Raw genomic sequence first — 25,537 nt, 5'->3', positions numbered from 1 at the left:
GTGGAGGTCAACTGCCAATCAGCGAATACCGATACTCTCAAGGTCTCCCTTTATTTCTCTGCAGTTTTCTAGAGTTGTAACTTGTTTGTATACAACAGCACCGTCCACGAAAAGCCAACATCTATCGGTGGCAACTACTGCTATGGGCTGGATCGTGGCTTAAGACCTGTCTAGTACTTAAAGATACATCTCGATTGACTCTGTCTTGTAGTGGTATTCACAGCTGGATCCGTCACCTCCTTCTCCTACTCCTCCATCCAAATGGAGAGAGTCAATTTACGAATTCTATAGTGCTTTAAAAACCCGATCACAACTTCACTGCGGATTGGATCAAGTTCTAAGTGTGTCTTGTTTAGTGCTTCTCAATAAATCGCAGTGGACTTTATCTTGCAGAGGTAACTGTTGTTAAGGTTGCCTCTATGTTACCATTCAGTATACCCTTCCTCCTTCTCCTCCCCCTCCTCCTACTTCTACTCCTCTTCCTCCTCCTGCATATTCTTCATCCTGTTGTAGGTGAGAGAAACAACTAACGTGTTATAGAGTGCTTTAGAAACCCAATCCTGCTTTCATATTTTCCTCTTATTTTTTAGGTTAGCATTAACTCTCGTAGCACAAATTTCGTCATGCAAAATTATCGCTCGGTATTACGATTTCCAGCGCTGTGAGCCCATGTGTGTAGTCATCGAGATTTGTTCACTGGCATCCATGGTACAGATAGCCGATTTCCCTGGTACTTTCAGTCACGTTTGATTCAACACATTGTATACATCAATTGCACTTTACACGTTGTGTTCAGCATGTCTGTGTTTACGGCGTGCAGTGTTGCCAACAGTCGCCGTAGAAAATTTTCTATCGTTTATTTGTTACGAATGAATTAAGGATTTTGTTTCATAGGTGGTTGATGAATATGTTTGCCAGTGTTTTTGCTATTGGGGATACCGATGGAGGCCCACCTTCATATCAGTAAAATTGTTTTCCTAATGGTAAATTATTTTGGAATGTGATTGCATTGAGTGTTTTATTAATTTCATTAATATTGTCTGAAGGTACTTTGTTGTATGTAGGTAAGTTTTCTTCAGTTGCTTTTGTTGTGTCTGCTCTCGGTACTGATGTGTGCATACTCTGTACGTTAAAATGGGGAGTGACCCTCTTTGTGGTATGCTGGTGCATTCTTGAATTTAAAAACACGCTTTAATGGAATAAGGGATCTGTGGACCTTGGGTTGGTTTCTGAGCGTTGGTGCTTTTCGGTTCTTTCTGTGTGATGTGTTAGTTTTGTTTATCTCAACCAAAAAGATTAAACACAATTAAAGAAAACTCAAAACAAGCAGAAATACAAACAGCAAATAAGCCCAGAGAGAGTACAGCACACATACACACACGAAACAGTTACACCCATGATATGACTAAAAGAAAAAAAATGGTGTACATACAAGCTCAAAGCAACACATAAGATAGTAAATATATTAAAGAAACAGGAATTACACATTGCTCAAAAAATCAGATAAATACCAAAGAGCAGGTACACACGAGTAAGAGTGCCAAAAATGTAATTCAGTATATAGGGCAACGACAGGTAGGCACTTCAAAACTAGATATAAAGAACATATAAAAAATTGGAAATATGAGAATGGCCACCAAAAACATAACCAGAATAAATAAATAACGTATCTTTCTTTCCCCACCCCTTCTCCCTCTTGCTCTCTCTCTCTCTCTCTCTCTCGCTCTCTCTCTCTCTCTCCCTCCCTCTCTCTCTCTCTCTCTCTCTCTCTTTTCTCTCTCTCTCTCTCTCTCTCTCTCTCTCTCTCTCTCTCTCTGTCCCTCCCTCCCTCCATCTCTCTCTCTCTCTCTCTCTCTCTCTCTCTCTCCTCTCTCTCTCTCTCTCTCCTCTCTCTCTCTCTCTCTCACACACACACACACACAAAATAAATGAAAATACAAAACCAGATTCTCAACCAAACAAAAGATGAGAGATAAACATACAGCGACGATTGGCAAGAGTACACAGCAAAATCGCACTCATGTTGAACATAATATGTAAAGTAAAACTGATGTATGCGGTGTGTTTAATCCAATGTGGCTGAAAAAACACCTGAAATCGGACAACTAGGGCATGGAGACTAATGAATACATCTCCAAGACCCCACACATTGGGTAACAGCACTGGAAATCGTAAGTAATATCAAACGACAATTTCACATCACGACATTTGTGCTACAAAATTTAAGTGTAACCTACGAAACAAGAGGAAAACATGTTAAAATGCAACATAGTACGATGTTGTAACTGCCACATAATAAATTTGTTATGTGTATAATTACGAAGATATATTACAAGCCACTGAAAATGCTTCACAAATAAAAGAAGCAAAACAAGCATGTCAATAAAAAAACTCCCTTCAATTAGTTGCATAGATGGAACATACCACCACGAATTATGAAGCAACTAAGGAACGACGGAAAACAGAAAAAATTACGATCAGTTTCCCAACTGCACAATTTATTGTTTCTGACAATGGTATTACAAGCACACATACTCATCCATCACCTGCACAGATTGTTTATGGACATATCATGCAATTGATCTGAAATTTGGAATTTTCATCTACATCCAGTGTAATCGACTTCCTACCAAATGACCTATCAGTGTCAGTACGCATCAATAAGAGGCCAGGGAAAAGGAAAATCTGGTAGGTTTTAGAAGCCAGGTAGTTGTAGGACCTAATCCCGCCAGATACTCCAATCCTTGTATCCACCAATATATTGCATGGAAAAAGTGTCCCCCACAAAGGGTATGGATGTAATTAATTACTCAGTAAATCTGACAGAGTGTTGGAACATTTCGAATACGCCCCACCTGGGGTTTACATGGTAAACGCTGCTTTGTTTGCAATTGACTCCGATGGTGATCGATGGTGTGTGCAAGTCCAGGAATACAGGATGTGGTCATTGAGAGAGAGAGAGGGAAAGCACATGTTGTGTCAGGAAGGTGTCAGCTAAGAAATATTAAAGGGTGGTCACGGCCTAAAACTTTTTTGGGGATTAGCGCGACTTCTGCTCTACTAGGCATGGGGCACCAGTGGGTGTAGTGCGGCTGTGCTTTCGGGAAAATGTGATGCAGCCAACTGGGCCGATGGCAGACTGTGCTTGCATCACAATCAAAACATTTCGAATAGTTTAATTACGTGTGATGAGTTACATTGACAGCATTCCTAGCATGATTGGGACAAAAGTAGCTCCCCAATTGTTTAAATATTTTATACTGCCTCGTCATTGTGTTCCATACGTTGCATTCAATTTCGTTGCAAATTATTTAGACAAGCAAGTAAACTGTATTGAAGACACTGACTCGTATTCAATACGTTTTTTTAAATAAGCGAGATTTCACATACTGCCTTGTCTGTCAGAAATTGTTTACACAATATTCCATACACTGTAATCGATTCCCTGCAAAATAGCCAATTTAATTGAATCTTTTTCACAGCTGTTTGCTGGTGAGGGAGGTGAGATTATTCCTAGGGGGCATAATCCACTTAGCAGAGCGATAGGTTCTGGGTCTTGCAGTCAAAAGAAAGCAACAGGTTTCGCACCGAATGCTTGCACGACTGTGATGTATGCAACCTGCACTAACAAATTGTGCTGACACTTGCTTTGCGCTACAAATCGCGTGTACCTGACTCTCTTGTGGTTCTTCAACAGAGTATTCTCTATTACCATCTGAAATTTATTGCAGAACTCAATTAGTCATGCTCCTTTCTCCTTTCCCCCCTGCGAAGCCTATATTCTACTGTATCTTTTCTTCTACTACTTCCTCTACAACCACATTCCAGTCCAGCTAAATCTATTAAATTTCAATTTCGCTTCACGTACTGAATTACCTCTTCAAAACTCTCATAAACGTTTCCGTCCTTTCATGTATTGCTTGCGACGTCGGCAGTAATATCTGAACTATTTTTATTGGTCTGGGTTAAGCCTTATCATTCCCCTTTCCAGACTTTTCTAGCTTCCTACCATGCTCAAACATTTTACAGTCCACCACCGTCTCAGACAACACTAGCCTCTTGTTGGTTATTCAACGTCTTTCTTATGGTCATCTCTGTCCTAACAGTCACACTCAGGGCTCCTAATGGGGGCTAATCTGGAAACTTTCGCCAATGGAGAAGTCATCATGAGACTTTCTTAGTTACAGATCGTATGTCCTGTGGATACGCTTTATGTGTTTTTAATGCAGCGGATTCCATTACCTTCTGCAACCTAAAGCCTTCGATCACTGATGATTCTTCCATCTTTTAAGGGTAGTTTCGCACTCCAAGAGCAAGAGAGTGCTACAACCTCTGTCCTCTATCCCTCGCTCTTTGACAAAGCCGTTGGCAGAATGAGAGGGACTTCTTACGCCAGATATCTGATGAGCCTGTATTTAAAATTCAAACAGTGCTAGGGTTCAAACCTTTGACCGTTTTGTTTACAATTAAAGATACTACCCCTACACTACAGGTAGTGTACATATTAACCTCTGTAAAGTGTTTGGACCATTATTTATTCAATCGCCCTTGTGCATCCATCACTCTACGAGCAAGCTCCAAGGCCACCGTTCTTATCGCTCCACGCCCTGATATCAGATATTCAGTTATTTACAATAATAAGAAAATACAAGAAACAAGAAACTGACAATCTGGATCATTTTTAAAGATCATAATCCTTCCTGTTAACGAATATTTTACCCGTTGGGTCTAATATAACTAGATATTTTGAAATAATTTCATATTTCACTTACAAAAATGGTACAAAATCGTTTTACGGAGTAAACCATTTATTTCTTCATCCTATCCATTCAAAATATACTGCCCTAAATAACTGCTAAAACTACGTGCGTTATATTTTAGTTGGACACCAGGAAAAAATTGCTCAATTTTGCAGTTCGAGAAATTTGAAGCCTAAAAACGTTGCATTGCTGTCACCCGAAGACAGGTTGCCAGGAGCTACAACTATTTGCGAACTAAAAAATTTATTTTATTGTTATGTTTGCAAATACTAAAAAATTATTGATTTTTGCATTTATAGAGGCCACTATGGGTTGTGTAGTTCTCGAGATTCGGAGTAAATAATATCATAGATAAAGATATTAGTTTCATGCCAAATTTGGTCGGTTCTTAATTTATTGAAACAGAGGCCAGGTTAGGATGTACTCGTATATGCAAGAGTTTAAAGCTACAACAAATCAAAATAAATCAGCTACCTACTAGACTTGCAGTCATCTGACTCCTGTTATCATCCAGTATGGAAGATTGAAAAGTTCGATGAGCTCTCATTACTTCAAATAAAGCGAAACGCTCTACAAAACAACCACAATCACTTTTATTGCAATCAAACAAAGAAATGTATACGTTCAGCTAATAATGCAAATCGAGTGTAGCCCGAGTTCTGAAGCATGAGTAGCCACTGACTGTGTTCACAATACGATATTGCTGTGCCTCTGTCTTTCAGGAGGACAGTGCAAAGTTCTTTCCAAATGTATCTTGCATCGTCCTTGTAAACAATACAGGAACTGCAGTACAGTTTGTAACCACCGACACCGTGTAAGCGTCTATCAGTTAAAATACCTCCCCTGTACAGCAATATACATAATGAGTGTACGAGGGTATTTTGTAGAAACACGGTTGACGACATATGGAAGCTTGGGTTTGCCCAGAAATCGTGCTCGGATAGCCTTAGGTTAAGGCGATCACTCGCGATAAACGGAAAATCCGGGTTCGAGTCACCTTCCGGCATGAATTTTCGTTATCTTCGTTCCATTATATGGCTGATGGTGGTCCGTATTAACAAATGCGAATATATATCATGTTTATGAGTTCACAACACAACCGTTCACTGTGGCGCACCTCTTAGTTCAATTCGGTGTATCATTCTGTGCCTACCTGCATGTAGATGAGGCATGACACAGCACATCAAAAAGTTTATGTACTCCGGAAAGTCAAAAGACAACACTGAAGTGATGGACACGACTGGTTGCACATACAAAACTACATGTCATTTAGTGGGACGAAAGTGACTAACTGAGAGAAAATGGGAGTTAAAATTTACTACACAACTGTTTGAATAGTAAATTATAACTACAGTTTACGACCTTAAGTTAAACTGAACATGGTTACATTCGCAATGGATGTCTGTGAAATCTATGGCTATTATATAACTAAATATTTTTGCACAAATTCGGAACAATATTCATTTATAGCATTCATTTACATGTCCAAACTCATTGAACACCTGGCCTAGGGATAGCGTATTTGATAATCAACCGTCCTTGGTAACGCGTTCGAAACCCGCCACCACTTAGATTTTGATTAATAATCAGCATTGGCCGCAGAGCACCTCCAGCATAAGAAGTTACCCTCATTCTGACAACGGTCTTGACAAAAAGGGTGGAGGAGCGGACAGATATTCAGCGAGCGCTCTTGTCCTTGTGGTGGGAAAAACCCTTAAAAGTGGAAGAATCAGCAATGATCAACGGCATAAGGATAGAGAAGGAAATGGAAACCATAACATTAAATACACTTAACCTGTATCTGAAGGACATGTGGACTGAAATTGAAAATGTTTCATAACAAGCTCTCCATTAGCGAACGATTCCGGAACAGTTCCCCATTCGGAACTCCAAAAGGGACCGCCAAAGGGGAGGTGACCACGAGAAACAGACTGAATGACGAAGAAAAGTATAACGTTCTGCGAGTCGAGGCGTCGAATGTAAGAAGCTTGAACGTGGTAGGGAATCTAGAAAATCTGAAAGTGGAAAAGCAAAGGCTCAATCTTATATACAGTTGGCGTCTGTGACGTGAAATGGAAAGGAGACAAGGATTTCAGGAGTACTGGGTAATGTCTACAGCAGGGGATGAATCATGTAACGGGAGTAGGATTCTTTATGAATAGGAATATAGGGTAAATAGTGAGTTGCTGTGAATGGAAAAGAGCGTACGGCATTGTGGGCTGGGAATCCCCCATTTGGGGACGTTCGGCCGCCGAGGTCATGTACGTATTGCATTCGACGCCACGTTGGGCGACTGGCACGTCGGAGAGAGGGATGAAATGATGATGAGGACAACACAACATCCTGAGTGGAGAAAATCTCCTGCCCCAGCAGGGACTCGAACCCGGGCCCCTTGGCGTGGTTCTCCGCCGCGTTGACCACTCAGCTAACGGGGCCGGAGTGTTGCTGTGAACAATTCGATGATACGGTTGTTCTTATCGGAATAAAAGCAAACCAGCACCGAAACGATAATTCAGGTGTACATGCCCAAGCGTAGAGTACGTTTGAGGATACTGAAACGGCAATACATTACCTAAAGGAAGACGAAATTCTGTATTTCATGGGAGACTGAATTCAGTTTTAGGGGAAGGAATAGAAGAAAAGGTTACAGTAGAATATGGGCTTGTTAAAAGAAATGAGAGAGGAGAAAGAGTAATCGAAGTATGTGAGAAATTTCAGATAGTAATAGCAAATACTGTGTTCCAGAATCACAAGAGGAGGAGGTAGACTTGTAAAAGACAGGGTGATACGGGAAGATTTCAGTTAGATTACATCATGGTCAGACGGAGAAGCCGAAATCAGATATTGAGAGGCGTAACCAGGAACTGATGCAAATCGCAATGTAGCAGTGATGAAGAGTAGACTAAGTTTAAGAGACTAGTGAGAAAGAATCAATACACAAAGAAGTGAGAAACGGAAATACTAAGGAATGACGAGCTACACTTGAAGTACATTAAGGCAGTAGACCAACAATAAGGAATAGTCCAGTAAGCAGGAAACAAAAACATAGATCTAATGAAGCTAACTGCTAAGAAGCCAGGGTAACAGAAGAAATACTTCAGTTGATCAATGAAAGAAGAAAGTACAGAAATGTTCAGGGAAATGCTGGAGAACAGAAATACAAGATGCTGAGAAACGAAATAAATAGGTCGTGCAGAGAAGCTAAGACGATACGGCTGCATGACAAATGTGAAATACCGAGAAAGAAATGACTGGCGAATTGCTGATTCAACATATAGTAGGTCAAAATAACCTTCTGTGATACTAAAAACAACGGTGGTATCATTAAGATTGCAACGGAAATTCAATTCTTAAATGCAGAGTAGAGAGCGGAAAGGTGGAAAGAGTACATTGAAAGCCTCTGTGAGGGGAAGATTTGTCTGGTGGGGTAGAAGATGGAAGAGGAATTGATGTAGAAAAGATAGGGTATCCAGTATTAGAATCATAATTTAAAAGAGCTTCGGGGTTTTAAGATCAAATAAGGTCGGAAGTATAGCTAACATTCTTTCAGAATTTCGAAAATCATTGGACGAAGTGGAAAAAAAGACTACTCAATTTAGCGTGTAGAATGCATGCGTCAAGTGACATATCATCTGACTTTCGGGAAAATGTCATCCCCACAGTTCTGAAGACTGCAAGACCCTACAAGTGCGAGATTTATCTTACAATCAGCTTAATAGCTCATACATCCAAGTTGCTTATAAGAATAATATACAGAAGAATAGAAAATAAAATAGAGGATGCGATAAATGAAGTTCAGTTTGGCTTTAGGAAAGATAAAGGCATCAGAGCGGCAATTCTGATGTTGTGGTTGATAAGGCAAGCAAGACTAAAGAAAAATCAAGACACGTTCGAAGGATTTGTCGACCTGGAAAAAGCGTTCGACAGTAAATTGGTGCACGATCTTCGAAATTCTGAGAAAAGAAGGGGTAATCTACCGGTAGAGACGGGTAATATACAATACGAACACAAGCCAAGAGTGAATGTTCAGGGTGGACGACCAAGTACTAAGTGAACGGACTGAAAATGGTGTAATACAAAGACGTAGTCTTTCACCCTTAATGTTGTGTCTGTATATTGAAGAATCAACGATGGAAATAGAAAGGTTCAGTAGTGGAATTAAAATACAAGATGAAAGAATATCGATGATACGACACGCTGATAACATTGCTATCCTGAGTGAAGGCGAAGAAGAGTTACATGATCTGCTGAACGAAACAAGACGAAAGTAATGAGAAGTTGCAAAAATGACTACAGTGGAAAACTTAACATCACGATTGATCGTTACGATGCAAATGAAGTTAAGGAATTCACCTACCTCGGTAGGAAAATAACCAGTGACGGACAGAGCAAGGAGGACATCAAAGGCAGACTAGCACTGGTAAAAAGGGCATTCCTGACAAAGAGAAGTCTAATAGTATTCAATGTAGGCCTTAATTTGTGGAAGAAATTACCATGAATGTACGCTTTGAGCACAGCATTGTATGTTGAAGAGTTACTTTCGTTTTGCCTCAGGTTACAGTAGGAAGTAATTATGTATTCTATATCGAGATATAAGTTTTTCTTCGATTGCTAGCAGCTTCAATATTTCCCTGGGTGAAAGAAATATTTGACGCATTAGCTTATTTTTCATGAGTTTACAAAGAGATCACACGCCGTTTATATGTAACTCCTTGTTCCATCCTGTATGAGTGTGCCTAGGTATGAATGGAAGTCAAATGTAGCGGGAGAATGGACCAAAGGGAACAGTTTAAGGGAGTAGCAGTTATTGCCAACATTACAAGAATAACGGCAGGTAGGCCAGAGCAGCAAGCAAAGATGAAAACAGGCACGATGGTAGGTTACAAAGTTGGTGCGGGGGTGAGGTGAGTCTCCCCACCACCGAGTTTGAATAGGAACGTTAGTCGTATTTTGGTGAGTGGAGAGCACCGGACGGACCGGACGCGGAAGCACAGCAGCTCGCAGATTTGGCGAGATAAAAATGAGGTAATATGGCTAAAAATTCACGACAGGGTATGATCATAGCACGCGTTCAATATACTTTCATCAGTTCAAGTTACGGTTTTAATTTTTTGCAATAGTTTTCTCTGAAACGTGTTTGTGAAATTTTGCTTTGTGGTAGTGAGCATGCAACAGGAACCATCAGTTCATGTAGCTATTTCCCGAGTTAAAAGCTTCACGTTTAGCTCAATGAGTGCAGATTGCGTATAGGGTGGTAGATCGAGAAATCTCTGTCGTGAAATTTAATTATTTTTGGTACTTTCTTTGTGAGTTTAGTTCGTACTTCATTTTGGCGCCAATAGTACAAAGTCATGTAATGTGGTCAATTCTCGAGTTTCAGTATGCTTACAGTTGTCTCCAGTAAGATACTTAACCGCTATTACTGTGCTACAGTGCTTTTATCTAAATATTTTATGAATTTGATGTAGTTTCTTAAATCTCATATGATTGACCACGTGTTCATTGCATAGTGCTTTCAATTGAAACAGTCAGCGGCGTGTAAATTATTGTAAAATCTACAAACGTTTGAGTAACATTTTATCCAGAATCTTTTGTCTGGTTGAGGTTCTCTATCTTAAGCAATGGCTGACCTTATATTTCTATTGTGTAATTTATGCATGATGAAACGTGAGTTTTAAAGAATGAATGGCGATTATCCCGCTAAAAAGCGGTGTGTCCCACTTATATATTTTTTGTGTAATGAGACGATGATGAAATTATTCGTGTAGTGTTTTCGTTTCTTCATTGTCCTACCCAGGTTTAATGCTCATTCAGACATAAGTTTTGAAACTACAAAAAAATTCTAATGCGTCGTCTTCTAAAATATTTTCCACATCGTAGAAAATAAATGTATTAAATGAGGGTCAGCATTTCAATTAAGAAATATTCCCCCAGTCACCTGATACATGAAATGGATAGGATGTTTTATTCAGTTCAATTAAACAAGATAATCCTTTTCAGTTCGTCTTGTAAAGTTAATGTAAGATAGAAATAATCTACAATTTGAATTTAGATAGGCTAGCAGCTGCTATAGTGAAGGCTGTGAGTTCAACCACCCCATAACGTGTTATCTTAGAGAAACTCGTACCAGTTTCCGTTGCGCACATTTCTAATGTAATTAATTTGTTTACCAAGTTAATCAAATAAGGGTCACAATATAGACATCATTTCTTATGGGCCTGATCTATTAGCAGCCAGGACGCAAAGTCTAGTGTAATTCTCTAAGGTAACGCGTGGAGATGGTAACACAGGTTCAATATAAATTAAAAATATATAAAGAACCAGTATACAGCCAACGAACAGTCATATAGCAAAGTTAGCGAAAATTTGACTGTCGGGGAACCGGAACGGAAGAGAATCGAAACTTTTGAGCGATGGTCCTACAGACGAATGATGAAAATTAGGTGGACTAATTAGGTGATGAATGCCGAGGTCCGGCGTCGAATAGAAGAGGAAAGGAATATGTGTGTAAAATACTTACAAGGTTACAAGGAGAAGGGACAGGATGATAGGACAAGTGTTTCATCATAAAATGTCTTCCGCTAGAGAGAGCTGTAGAAGGCAAAAATTGTAAAGGAACACAGTGATTGGAATACATCCAGCAAATAATTTAGGAAGTAGGTTACAAATGCTACTCTGAGATGAAGAGGTTGGCACAGAAGTCTTCTCAAACAAATGAGAAGACTGATGACTCAAAAAAAGAAGAAAATAGAATAAAAGAAAGTGTCTGAACAGCGCTGTATGAGAGTGATACGTGACAGTAAAGATATTGTAAATGAAGAAAGCAGACGTATATGAATTGCTAAATAACCGAAAGGTTTCAAAACTTAAGAACACGTTAATTACGAATGCAAAAGGTAAGTATACGCAGGAAAGAATGATGTAACGAACCACAAATGTGAAAAAATACTGGGTGGCTGAATGCCTGTCGAAGTATCCGAGAATAGTAAACGTGGTCTTGATGGCGATGATGTTGTAAGAGATAAAAACTGAAGAAAGGTCTCCCAGACCATAGTTATGGTGTTTTAAGTACATAAAAACGTAAAATGTTTTGTACAAAGAAGGATGACTATACTCAAAGGACGATATAACTGGAAAAATTAATTTTAAAATATTCCATCGGGGTCACACTTCTGACAATGGTAATCATAGTTCAGACGGATTATAAATCCCTTACATCAAATCTTTATTTTGATATATTGTAGTCTACTGAAGACAACTGCTGTACTGTTGGCATTTCATTCAGCCTATTCTTCGATATTCATCCAGTTCTTCTGATAGTGTCGAAAGGTGCATTAATCTATGCAGCAACGAACACAACATCCATCCACGAACATACAGAGTACTTCGCTAGAATAAAATAGAACTTTAGACGATTCATACTCAGAGAGGATGCAATGTGATGAAGTTTCCAAGAATGCCTGTTTTACTTTCTCATTCAAGTGCGTAAACTTGAACATTTACTTTGTTCGTCAGTAAGAGCGTTGAAGTGTGAATATATATTGAATGAACATGAGAGACATAACTCAATAATAGTTACTTTGTACGGAAAATATATATTCTAACGAATTGCCTTACGTCGTAAACGTCTTTTCCATACAAGATTTATTTAGAGGTAACTGGCACCGTTGGTTCTTATGTGTAGGCTAGCAGCGATAAGAACATATAATTAGGCCTAAAATTCATCACAAGGGTCAAGGATAAAGAGTTCCAATTACAGCAACGTTCATTACAGTTTTTGCATGTGAATGCAAATGGGAGTTGCTAAGAGCAGTTTAGTAGGTTTGGCAGGATATTCAGTTCGAATACTCGCTCCACCATCCGAAATTAGATGTTCCGCAATTTCATTAAATCGCTACATATGAATAAGGGTTTGTTAGAGTAGGTTACCACCAGTTTCTTTCTCCAATCGTATTCATTTGAACTGATGTTCCATTTTTAATGAGCAAACCTTCGAAGTGTTGTTAATTTCTACTATGACAAGAGCTTAAGAGACAGTAATTGCGTTTAATATATCAAAAAGTTTTTTACATTACTAATTAGCAATCCCTGTTTTAATAAACAGCACGGTTCCTTAGGACAAACATGCATTTCACATTTCTTCGCCTCGACTCTCAATAAATGTCTTTCCTGTTCCGGAATATACGTAGCGTACGAGGGAATGTTTTGGCACATAAACGACGACATATGAAAGTTCTGGGTTTCGGTGATTCGCACACGGTCAAAGCTGCTAGGGCCACACCTTGCTTGAAGAGGTCCTGGTCCGGCACAAAGTTTCACTTTCGACATTCCACTATACAGCGGAATAAATTTCCTGCATTTTTACAGTAGTTTTCTTGGCAAAAGCTGCTATTACTAATAGCATTTGTTGAGTTGGTCGGAGAGGGGGAGGGGTGTGAATACCAACCATGAATGGTATTCGAATAAGAGTAAAGTTGTGTGTAGCACATCAGGTGTTGAATTTTTTACAATTTCAATTTTTTTGTTTCGTTTACACGCCTAGTTTCACAAAGGAAATGCGACGAGCAAATCTCCGCTGTGATGAGGAGAATCAGTACATCAAATAAACGTCAGTAAAGTTAATAATAAATTAAATAAAATTTACGCTCATCGGATGCAGATGACAAGCTCCTGAATGTATATTAGCTTACTCAACAATAGAAATCAGAAATTTGTTTTTCTCCAGGAAATCCTAGAGTTGAAAACAGAAGCGACCAACATTACAGTGAAAAAAGATGGTTTGGCACCAGTACAGCGTGCTGTCTTAATCATGGTTCGTTGCGGTGGCAACACGAACTGAGCTCTCCACGTACTGTATTGCCCAGATATCAATATACAACTGAATAAACTACATTGAACATCTGTAAACGATATGCGGATTTCCCTGGATCTACATGGTCGAAATACGAAAAGGCATTTAGTTACACGATGACCGAAATAAACTATCAGCAACTCCTGTAAAAGTCATCAGTATTTGAGCTGTATTGTATTAAAAATTCGGCTTTATTTGGAGAAACAAATTTTGTACATCAGGATTCTGCCTTATTCGTAAAAAAAAAAAAATTATTTCTAAATGTTTTGAGTAACTTGCAGTAGTGCAGGAATACGTTTTCTTGAGAGAATTTCTTACTCACTTTAGGCATAACTGACATCTGCGCTTACCGAATTGCCATTAGCAGTTCTGTATACGTATGTAACACCAGCCATTTTCAACAACTGCCGCTTACACGTGTGGTACGTCAACTCAGCAGTACTGTAGTTCGCTGCGTTGGTTTTCTGTTGGCTGCTGAGTTGCATGCTGCCACAGCACACAGAATATTAAGTAAAAAGAACTGAAGCTGTATGATAACCTTCGATGTTACCAGCAGTACTTAAGACAACTGTTAGTGGTTATATATATATCGCAGCGAGCAGCAGTACAGCTTGCCGAGTACAATGAAGGTCGTTCTGCTGCTTGTTGTTGGTAAGTACTGTCGGAATGTATTGTATTAATATTCAATTACGGTAAAGCCTTTTCTTTTTTACCTCTTTCATTTATGTATACTACCAAATAGACCCAAACATCCATATTCTGGACATGGCGCTGTCATGTAGTCCAAAACAACAATTTTTTAGTACAATTGAAAGTGTGATTTTGGTAGATTAAAGTGCTATCTGTCAGAGACACCTTACGCCTGAAGGACATGAAAGACTTGAAAGAATGGGGTCTGAATGAAGAATTTAAGAGAGGACCTATTAGACAGATTCAACCTGTACGTAGTGTTTGCTGAAAATCAGCTGCTTGTGCAACACAGTCACACGTACACAAAACTATACTTTGTGTATTGGGTGACATCTTGGCTTTTGTACGAGTATGCGGAAGGCCACAGGAGGGGAAAACATTTTACGATGTTAAAGAATTAACGAGAGTCGTAGTACTTTTGTAAAATTTGCTAACTATCAAAATATAAAGTGGAATGCGCACGTAAAACCTCTTATAGGAAGTACGAACGAAAGTTTTCGTCTTCTGGGGAGAACTGTAAGGAAAATAGAGCATCAGAAAGGAGAAAAAACAGCGTATAGTGTTCTGAAATCTGTTTTTGAATGAATTCAGAGGATAGTGTCATAGTCCACACGACAGCTGCGTAGATATTCAGAATGTCTGATGAAGATGACGATATTCTCGTAAATTGTTATTAGTTAAAGTCATCATGAAGTCGCTAAAGTGTCTTAAACAAGGTAAGTTTTACCTGGTAGTAGGCAGACGAATGTCATCTAGCACAATTTCAAGTTGCTCTGCAGAATCGATTACTTGTTACTTGTGTTAATACTTAATGTAGACTACCACATAGATCTCCCCACAGAACAAGATACGCATATGCGACCAATTACCGCAAGATAATGGTTTTGTTTCGATATAACAGGACGCCAAAGAAATAATAATGGTACGAACTATTCTGTTTCGTGTAAAGTAAAAGGCTTTGCTGAATATATAGCATCCATAAAGAACAGAAAGAAAACACTTTCCATTCACGAACTGGACGAGCATGCTGGGTCCCTGTAATTGTAGAATTTGGTTCTTTTTTATTCTTCTCTTTATTTTTCATTTCATTAAGTACTCTGAAATTTGGGGTTGGAGTCTGAAACATCCGACACGTTGGAGAGCCAAGTTACTTTCTTCCAAAGTCCAGGAGAGCTGATAGTGGAGCAGATGGATTACCAATTAGCACGGAATTTCCACACTCTGTGTATGCCTTGAAAGCTAGGGAAACTTACTGAAACCTAGGTCGAAAGCACAGCGTTGGAGCAATGTTAGGTTCTTTTTTTCCTAGGACAGTACGTTCTGGACAAAATTTACGAATAATTGGCCGTGCTCAGTATTTCACTTGTGATTACGACAATACTCAATGGCTTGCTCCACGCTTGGAATTCATGTGCAAAATTCGAGTGTCATGTGACGCTGTCTACAATGAAGAGTATTTTAATGGAGGTACCTACCCAGAAAACTGCAGGTCAGGAAGGCAGCAGAATTTAAGACATATACTGTTATTCCCTTCCTGTCACTAGAAAGAATACGTATGCACCCAAAACATGTGAAACAACAGCTGCCACTTGCTTCTGTTGTTTACTGTCTATTTAACGCTACAACTGTCGCATGTTAATTAACTATTACACTTCTTTCTGTCTTGGTTCAAATGAAGGATTGAATACTTTGAATATTTTCGTCTTGTGTCACAGTATATCATCAAATACCGAGTAGGGCATTGGAGTGGAAGATTTAAATAATAAAAAAGGGGCGATTTAAACAAATTTTAATTTTTTTTTCATGGATACAGGCTATACCAGCGGAAATTAATAGTTTAATAGGGAAGACGAATGGAATATTCCACAATTTGAAACACGAACATCTGATAGAATGAGTTTCTTAGAAGTAGATACCTTAGGGGTTGCGATGCAACTCAAATCGCTTGATACGGGCAAGTCTTCTGCTCCAGATTCTATACCGATTAGGATCCTTTCAGATTACGCTGATACTATAGCTCCCTACTTTGCACTCATATACAACCGCTCGCTCACCGATAGATCTGTACCTACAGATTGGAAAATTGCGCAGGTCGCACCAGTGTTTAAGAGGGTAGTAGGAGTAATCCATTTAACTACAGACCTATATCATTGGAGTCGGTTTGCAGTAGGGTTTTGGAGCATATACTGTATTCAAACATTATGAATCACCTCGAAGGGAACGATCTATTGACACGTAATCAGCATGGCTTCAGAAAACATCGCTCTTGTGCAACGCAGCTAGCTCTTTATTCGCACGAAGTAATGGCCGCTATCGAAAGGGGATCTCAAGTTGATTCCGTATTTCTAGATTTCCGGAAAGCTTTTGACACCGTTCCTCACAAGCGACTTCTAATCAAGCTGCGGACCTATGGGGTATCGTCTCAGTTGTGCGACTGGATTCGTGATTTCCTGTGAGGAAGGTCGCAGTTCGTAGTAATAGACGGCAAATCATCGAGTAAAACTGAAGTGATATCAGGTGTTCCCCAGGGAAGCGTCCTGGGACCTCTGCTGTTCCTGATCTATATAAATGACCTGGGTGACAATCTGAGCAGTTCTCTTAGATTGTTCGCAGATGATGCTGTAATTTACCGTCTAGTAAGGTCATCGGAAGACCAGTATCAGTTGCAAAGCGATTTAGAAAAGATTGCTGTATGGTGTGGTAGGTTTCAGTTGACGCTAAATAACGAAAAGTGTGAGATGATCCACATGAGTTCCAAAAGAAATCCGTTGGAATTCAATTACTCGATAAATAGTACAATTCGCAAGGCTGTCAATTCAACTAAGTACCTGGGTGTTAAAATTACGAACAACTTCAGTTGGAAGAACCACATAGATAATATTGTCAGGAAGGCGAGCCAAAGGTTGCGTTTCATTGGCAGGACACTTAGAAGATGCAACAAGTCCACTAAAGACAGTTTACACTACACTCGTTCGTCCTCTGTTAGAATATTGCTGCGCGGTGTGGGATCCTTACCAGGTGGAATTGGCGGAGGACATCGAAAGGGTGCAAAAAAGGGCAGCTGGTTTTGTATTATCACGTAATAGGGGAGTGAGTGTGGCAGATATGATACGCGAGTTGGGATGGAAGTCATTACAGCAAAGACGTTTTTCGTCCCGGCGAGACCTTTTTACGAAATTTCAGTCACCAACTTTCTCTTCCGAATGCGAAAATATTTTGTTGAGCCCAACCTACATAGGTAGGAATAATCATCAAAATAAAATAAGAGAAATCAGAACTCGAACAGAAAGGTTTAGGTGTTCGTTTTTCCCGCGCGCTGTTCGGGATTGGAATAGTAGAGAGATAGTATGATTGTGGTTCGATGAACCCTCTGCCAAGCACTTAAATGTGAATTGCAGAGTAGTCATGTAGATGTAGATGTACCTTTAAAGTTCAATTGTTTTCTCTGAATTTGGTATCACTCACATTGCGTCCTTGGTCTTGCACACATTATCAGAGTCTGATGTGAACCCGCCAACGAAATTACGTAGCATCTACAACAGAGTACTGTTAATTTTTTGGTAAATTCATTCGTTCAAATCATTTCCGATGCTTGGATGGTTGCCCCGGAAATCTTTGGATTGAGATAACCCCAAAGAAATAAGCCTGGAGCCATTAAAGCTGGTGGACAGACGGCTACGAAATATCGCCATTTCTCCTGATGATGCATAGAGTAACTGCGCGTCTGGCTAAATCCAATGACACTGCAGAAGCCCGATTTGCTCCAACGTCGTAGTGCTCGAAGAATCAGAGTTCTGCACTGAGCCGTCCAGCTGATTTTCGTGGTCTCCTTCGTAAAGGCCACTCACACGGTCAATATTATCTACCGTCCGTCTTGTACGTATTTAAGCCACCACCTCTTTCCTCTGTAGTGCTTCCAGTGGCTTCAAAGTTTGTCGCCCAAAGCAAGAAAGCGTTTGGAGATGCCACGGCACCTCGTGCAGGGTAAATTAAACTCCCGATGGCAAAAGCATGTTCAGTTCCAAGAAAAATCCGAATGTAATAATATGCCATTACAGCAAACGCCCGTTGTGCACCTGACCAACGTTCGATGGGTACTAAGACTTCAATCTGTCTACACCTTCGAGTTCAAGTCCCCAGTCCCATAATCCACATCAGGGAAGTCAGGTAGTTCCTACACCTTTTCGTTTGACTGCCTCACCCTGTTTGTATATACTTGTATTCTGTTACAAAACTTTGCCAAATTTTATTTACTGGTTTACATGCAAGTCGCAGAAACTATGAAAGGTAGTTGTAAACCTTTATGGTCCCTAGTTCGAATCATGCGCCGGGCATGGACGTGTGTGATGTCCTTAGGTTAGTTAGGTTTAAGCAGTTCTAAGTTTTAGGGGACTGATGACCTCAGATGTTAAGTCCCATTGTGCTCAGAGCAATTTCAACCAGTTTTGTAAACTTTTAGTTGTCTCCTCTAAGATGACTCGAAGTGGTATTAGTCCTTTCTTATACCGGCTGCGACAGTTAAGACAGACCACCCCAGAATTAATAAGTACAGCGAGGTGGTATTTTCGCCATGCTACAGCAAACAATGTAGCAAATTTCCAGACGTTCGAAAGTAATTTTTATTGTTCATAGTTGCAGAATTACGACATAGACTTTGCTTCTCCCTAATGCAACAATATAATTTTTTCTGGTGAATATGAAAGAAGCGTGCTTGAGAATTTCAGCTGCGTAACATGTATGGGACCTGATCAAATGGTATCAAAATAATAGCCTCGTGAACCATTGTTCCACAGTCATGAGAAGAGGTTTCAAAAACGTCTGCCACGTTATACCAAATGTAAGCAAACATGTAACTCAGGTGCGATTCGTATGTTAATTTCCACGGCTATCATACCAAGTGTCTAAAATGTTGACCTTGAGCATTGCTACCCGATATAAAAGCAATTCTATAGAAACAATACTGCAGATCGAATTACACCTAGAGTTAACCGTACCATTGGCCCCTGTTAACGTCATTTCATACCTTCTGGAGTCACCGGTGTGTCCTAATGTCCTAATTGATCCTAATAGATCACCAAATGCTCTATTAAAAGGATCCATTACATATGCCAAATAGGAGGGTCCCCCTCTACTCGTCACGGTAATGAATGTAACGTGTGTTCTCATTGTTTTTAACATGTCTGCTATGTTTTCAGCACACCCCTTTCCGTTCCATGAAAAATAGTAATTCATACCATTATTATTTATTTTATTTCCTGTTATATCGAAACGAATCCAGTGCGAAAAGGTAATCTTGCACTTTTTGTTAATTTGGCGACAGAACCAAGTTCGATACGTTAACTACACGTTGGTAAAACTTTTGTTTGCAATTTCCTTTTAGACGTGAACTCACGTTTTAAATCATAGATAATGTTCTGATCTGCCGCAAAAATACATCATGAATAAGGCCATTTACAGGTTGACGGACTTCACAATCAAATACACAGGGGTGTAACTTGGATGTGATAGTCATTGTTACCACCTTTAGACGACTACATACATTGTCACGAACACGATACCATAACTATCGAGGTAGGTTCTGTCGCCAAATGAACGAAAAGTTCTTCAGAAAGGTTTTAAACATGCACCTTCCCACTCTCCGTCAGAAAAACAACACGATGTAACGAAAGCAGATACTGAGTATGCCCTAATGAAGAGATCACTGCTAAATATATAGTTGCCAATGCACTGAACAAATAGACCAGATCTGAGTGTAACATCCCACGGGATGTTGATTTTCACATCGTTAAGTCCCTATAACAGAAATTGCAACAAGGAGAAGTCATTTTCACAAGCAGTGAAGTACTATTGAACAAACGTGATTATGTGGATAAAGTTAATGATTTTTTGAATACCATGAACTTCCACGTTCTTCTTAAGACTGTGCTAAATTATTCAAAGAGAATGTTAAATGTGCAATCAATTCATGCAAAGCCATATTCTCTGATTTTGAAGCAAAACTGACAAGTCATGTGAACCCAGTGCCTCCTGCAATGTATGGGATTCCTAAAGTGCTTAAATAAGGTGCTCCTATTCGTCCAGTTCTATGATCATTGACCGCTCCATTTTACAAACTAGATAGTAAACTGGGCACCATATTTAAGAGCAAGACGAAATGTAAACCAAAGAAGAGTATTTCAAACTCTGTGGGCCTTGTAAATAATTTAAATGCTATATCTGCCTCACACAATGATAAATTAGTATACTTTGAGATCTGTAGTTTGTTTTCCAACTACAAAATACAAAACGTCTGTTGTATTTTATAAGTGCTCTGCCAATAAATCGCAGTCTTATTAATTCAGTGATGTACCTCTCTCAACTGCCGTTAATGTTTTTTTTTGTCTTAATTTCAACTACATCTATTACAATATATAACTTTCCATCCAATTTACCATCCAGATCAACAGTCAACATATTTTTATACGATTGCGTTAAGGGCATTGACGTTAGTTGTTGTTAATACAGCTCTCTTGGGGTATCTACTTTCAAGGGCCCCTTTCACAAATATTTCTTCTTCATATCAGGATTGTTCAGAGTTGAAAGTACATTCCTCACTGAAGGGTGAGATAAGATTGTTTATCTGATCTACAAATTTTCTTGGTTATTTCTCTGGTTGCTGTTCATCGACAGCTTGACCCTATGTTTGAAATTTCGTTTCCTTGTATCTTCCAATTCTGTAGCACTGTTTGGAGTTAGGCAACCATCGACTGCTTCTCTTGAAATCACCTGTAACCCGTGTTGCGGCCAATTTGATGTGCGTAACGTAGTAGTCGGTATCACGTACATAGTGTAAACTGTAAGGGGCATCTTTAAGACGCGCAGACACCAGTTTTTGTGCCAAGTGCACTTTGTCCTACCTTAAATATCCGTAGCTCTTCTGATGCTCTACATAGCCACACTGCCGCGGACTCATTCTAAATCTGTTCGTTATTGCTTTTTTACTATGCTGCGGATAATCGTCCATACACAGAATTTTTTTTGTACCCGCTCCACACCCTCCAGGGACAACCTTTGTCCTCTGTTATGTTTCACTTGTGAAGGGAAGTGTCGGACGGGTTCCCTTTGCGACAAGGATTATCATGATCGACACCGATTTCAGTATTTTTCCACTTGTTTATCACGTATCGTCATCATCGTTCACCTCATGGGGATTGTTGACACAGTCAGCGCATACGACAACGCACATTCCATTGAATCATCTTGCCGAAATGCTAATATTTCATCTGCCACTTCTTTCTCACTCCCGTAAATTCCTTGGGTTCCTTTCTGAAAATGTCGCCTTCGGGAACTGTTGTTGTGGATATAATCCAATTTCTGTTTATCGTTGACATTACTCTGCTAATAATTCGTCTGCCACTTTTTTCTCACTCTCAGAAATTCCTTGGGTTCCTTTGTGAAAATGTCGCCTTCGGGAACTGTTGTTGTGGATATAATCAAATGTTTGTTAATTGTTGATATTACTCTGCTAATATTTCATCTGCCACTTCTTTCTCACCCCGTAAATTCCTTGGGTTCCTTTGTGAAAATGTCGCCTTCGGGAACTGTTGTTGTGGATATAATCTAGTGTTTGTTTATCGTTGATATTACTCTGCTAATATTTCATCTGCCACTTCTTCCTCACTCCCGTAAATTCCTTGGGTTCCTTTCTGAAAATGTCGATTTCGGGAACTGTTGTTGTGGATATAATCCAATTTTTGTTTATCGTTGATATTACTCTGCTAATAATTCGTCTGCCACTTTTTTCTCACTCTCAGAAATTCCTTGGGTTCCTTTGTAAAAATGTCGCCTTCGGGAACTGTTGTTGTGGATATAATCCAATGTTTGTTTATCGTTGATATTACTCTGCTAATGTTTCGTCTGCCACTTTTTTCTCACTCTCAGAAATTCCTTGGGTTCCTTTGTGAAAATGTCGCCTTCGGGAACTGTTGTTGTGGATATAATCCAATGTTTGTTTATCGTTGATATTACTCTGCTAATGTTTCATCTGCCACTTCTTTCTCACTCCCGTAAATTCCTTGGGTTCCTTTGTGAAAAAGTCGCCTTCGGGAACTGTTGTTGTGGATGTAATCCAATTTTTGTTTATCGTTGATATTACTCTGCTAAAATTTCATCTGCCACTTCTTTCTCACTCAAGTAAATTCCATGGGTTCCTGTCTGAAAATGTCGGCTTCGGGAACTGTTGTTGTGGATATAATCCAATTTTTGTTTATCGTTGATATTACTCTGCTAATATTTCATCTGCCACTTCTTTCTCACTCCCGTAAATTCCTTGGGTTCCTTTCTGAAAATGTCGCCTTTGGGAACTGTTGTTGTGGATATAATCCAATTTCTGTTTATCGTTGATATTACTCTGCTAATAATTCGTCTGCCACTTTTTTCTCACTCTCAGAAATTCCTTGGGTTCCTTTGTGAAAATGTCGCCTTCGGGAACTGTTGTTGTGGATATAATCCAATGTTTGTTAATCGTTGATATTACTCTGCTAATATTTCATCTGCCACTTCATTCTCACTCCCGTAAATTCCTTGGGTTCCTTTGTGAAAATGTCGCCTTCGGGAACTGTTGTTGTGGATATAATCCAATGTTTGTTTATCGTTGATATTACTCTGCTAATATTTCATCTGCCACTTCTTTCTCACTCCCGTAAATTCCTTGGGTTCCTTTCTGAAAATGTCGCCTTCGGGAACTGTTGTTGTGGATATAATCCAATTTTTGTTTATCGTTGATATTACTCTGCTAATAATTCGTCTGCCACTTTTTTCTCACTCTCAGAAATTCCTTGGGTTCCTTTGTGAAAATGTCGCCTTCGGGAACTGTTGTTGTGGATATAATCCAATGTTTGTTTAACGTTGATATTACTCTGCTAATGTTTCATCTGCCACTTCTTTCTCACTCCCGTAAATTCCTTGGGTTCCTTTGTGAAAATGTCGGCATCGGGATTTGTTGTTGAGGATATAATCCAATTTTTGTTTATCGTTGATATTACTCTGCTAATATTTCATCTGCTACTTCTTTCTCACTCTCGGAAATTCCTTGGATTTCTTTCTGGAAATGTCGGCTTCGGGAACTGTTGTTGTGGTTATAACCCAATGTTTGTTTATCGTTGATATTACTCTGCTAATAATTCGTCTGCCACTTCTTTCTCACTCTCGGAATTTCCTTGGGTTCCTTTGTGAAAATGTCGCCTTCGGGAACTGTTGTTGTGGATGTAATCCAATTTTTGTTTATCGTTGATATTACTCTGCTAAAATTTCATCTGCCACTTCTTTCTCACTCCCGAAAATACCTTGGGTTCCTTTGTGAAAATGTCGCCTTCGGGAACTGTTGCTGTGGATATAATCCAATGTTTGTTTATCGTTGATATTACTCTGCTAATATTTCATCTGCCACTTCTTTCTCACTCTCGTAAATTCCTTGGGTTCCTTTGTGAAAATGTCGGCTTCGGGAACTGTTGTTGTGGATATAATCCAATGTTTGTTTATCGTTGATATTGCTCTGCTAATATTTCATCTGCCACTTCTTTCTCAATCCCGTAAATTCCTTGAGTTCCTTTGTGAAAATGTCGGCTTCGGGAACTGTTGTTGTGGATATAATCCAATTTTTGTTTATCGTTGATATTACTCTGCTAATATTTCATCTGCCACTTCTTTCTCACTCTCGGAAATTCCTTGGGTTCCTTTGTGAAAATGTCGCCTTCGGGAACTGTTGATGTGGATGTAATCCAATTTTTGTTTATCGTTGATATTACTCTGCTAAAATTTCATCTCCCACTTCTTTCTCACTCCCGTAAATTCCTTGGGTTCCTTTGTGAAAATGTCGGCTTCGGGAACTGTTGTTGTGGATATAAGCCAATTTTTGTTTATCGTTGATATTACTCTGCTAATATTTCATCTGCCACTTCTTTCTCACTCTCGGAAATTCCTTGTGTTCCTTTCTGAAAATGTCGCTTTCGGGAACTGTTGTTGCGGATATAATCCAATTTTTGTTTATCGTTGATATTACTCCGCTAATATTTCATCTGCCACTTCTTTATCACTCTGGGAAATTGCTTGGATTTCTTTCTGGAAATGTCGGCTTCGGGAACTGTTGTAGTGGTTATAACCCAATGTTTGTTTATCGTTGATATTACTCTGCTAATAATTCGTCTGCCATTTTTTTCCCACTCTCGGAAATTCCTTGGCTTCCTTTCTGAAAATGTCGCCTTCGGGAACTGTTGTTGTCGATATAATTCAATTTTTGATTATCGTTGATATTACTCTGCTAAAATTTCATCTGCCACTTCTTTCTCACTCTCGGCAATTCCTTGGGTTCCTTTGTGAAAATGTCGCCTTCAGGAACTGTTGTTGTGGATATAATCCAATGTTTGTTTATCGTTGATATTACTCTGCTAATATTTCGTCTGCCACTTCTTTCTCACTCTCGTAAATTCCTTGGGTTCCTTTGTGAAAATGTCGCCTTCGGGAACTGTTGTTGTCGATATAATCCAATTTTTGATTAGTGTTGATATTACTCTGCTAAAATTTCATCTGCCACTTCCTTCTCACTCTCGGAAATTCCTCGTGTTCCTTTGTGAAAATGTCGCCTTCAGGAGCTGTTGTTGTGGATATAACCAATGTTTGTTTATCGTTGATATTACTCTGCTAATATTTCATCTGCCACTTCTTTCTCACTCTCGTAAATTCCTTGGGTTCCTTTGTGAAAATGTCGCCTTCGGGAACTGTTGTTGTGGATGTAATCCAATTTTTGTTTATCGTTGATATTACTCTGCTAATATTTCATCTCCCACTTCTTTCTCACTCTCGGAAATTCCTTGGGTTCCTTTGTGAAAATGTCGGCTTCGGGAACTGTTGTTGTGGATATAATCCAATTTTTGTTTATCGTTGATATTACTCTGCTAATATTTCATCTGCCACTTCTTTCTCACTCTCGGAAATTCCTTGGGTTCCTTTGTGAAAATGTCGCCTTCGGGAACTGTTGTTGTGGATGTAATCCAATTTTTGTTTATCGTTGATATTACTCTGCTAATATTTCATCTGCCACTTCTTTCTCACTCTCGGAAATTCCTTGGTTCGTTACTGAAAATGTCGCCTTCGGGAACTGTTGTTGTGGATATAATCCAATGTTTGTTTATCGTTGATATTACTCTGCTAATATTTCGTCTGCCACTTCTTTCTCACTCTCGTAAAATCCTTGGGTTCC

At 39.3% G+C, this 25,537-nt stretch overlaps 1 protein-coding gene across 2 annotated transcripts in view; it reads left to right on the top strand.

The window, feature by feature from the left end:
* LOC126332010 (greglin) overlaps positions 1–25,537 on the top strand; it is a 73,775-nt gene that overhangs the window by 21,267 nt on the left and 26,971 nt on the right. The window contains exon 1 of one of the 2 annotated variants that reach the window (XM_049996542.1): positions 14,145–14,262. The exons of the other annotated variant lie outside the window; for it this stretch is intronic. Coding sequence (XP_049852499.1) covers positions 14,235–14,262 — 28 coding nt within the window. The 5' untranslated portion in view covers positions 14,145–14,234. Of the gene's footprint in view, positions 1–14,144; positions 14,263–25,537 lie in introns of those variants that run through there. 2 annotated transcript variants of the gene reach the window in all.

Source organism: Schistocerca gregaria, chromosome 2 (genome assembly GCF_023897955.1).
Source record: "Schistocerca gregaria isolate iqSchGreg1 chromosome 2, iqSchGreg1.2, whole genome shotgun sequence".
In the NCBI taxonomy this organism is placed as follows: Eukaryota; Metazoa; Arthropoda; class Insecta; order Orthoptera; family Acrididae; genus Schistocerca; species Schistocerca gregaria.
This window is presented reverse-complemented; position numbering and strand designations above follow the sequence as displayed.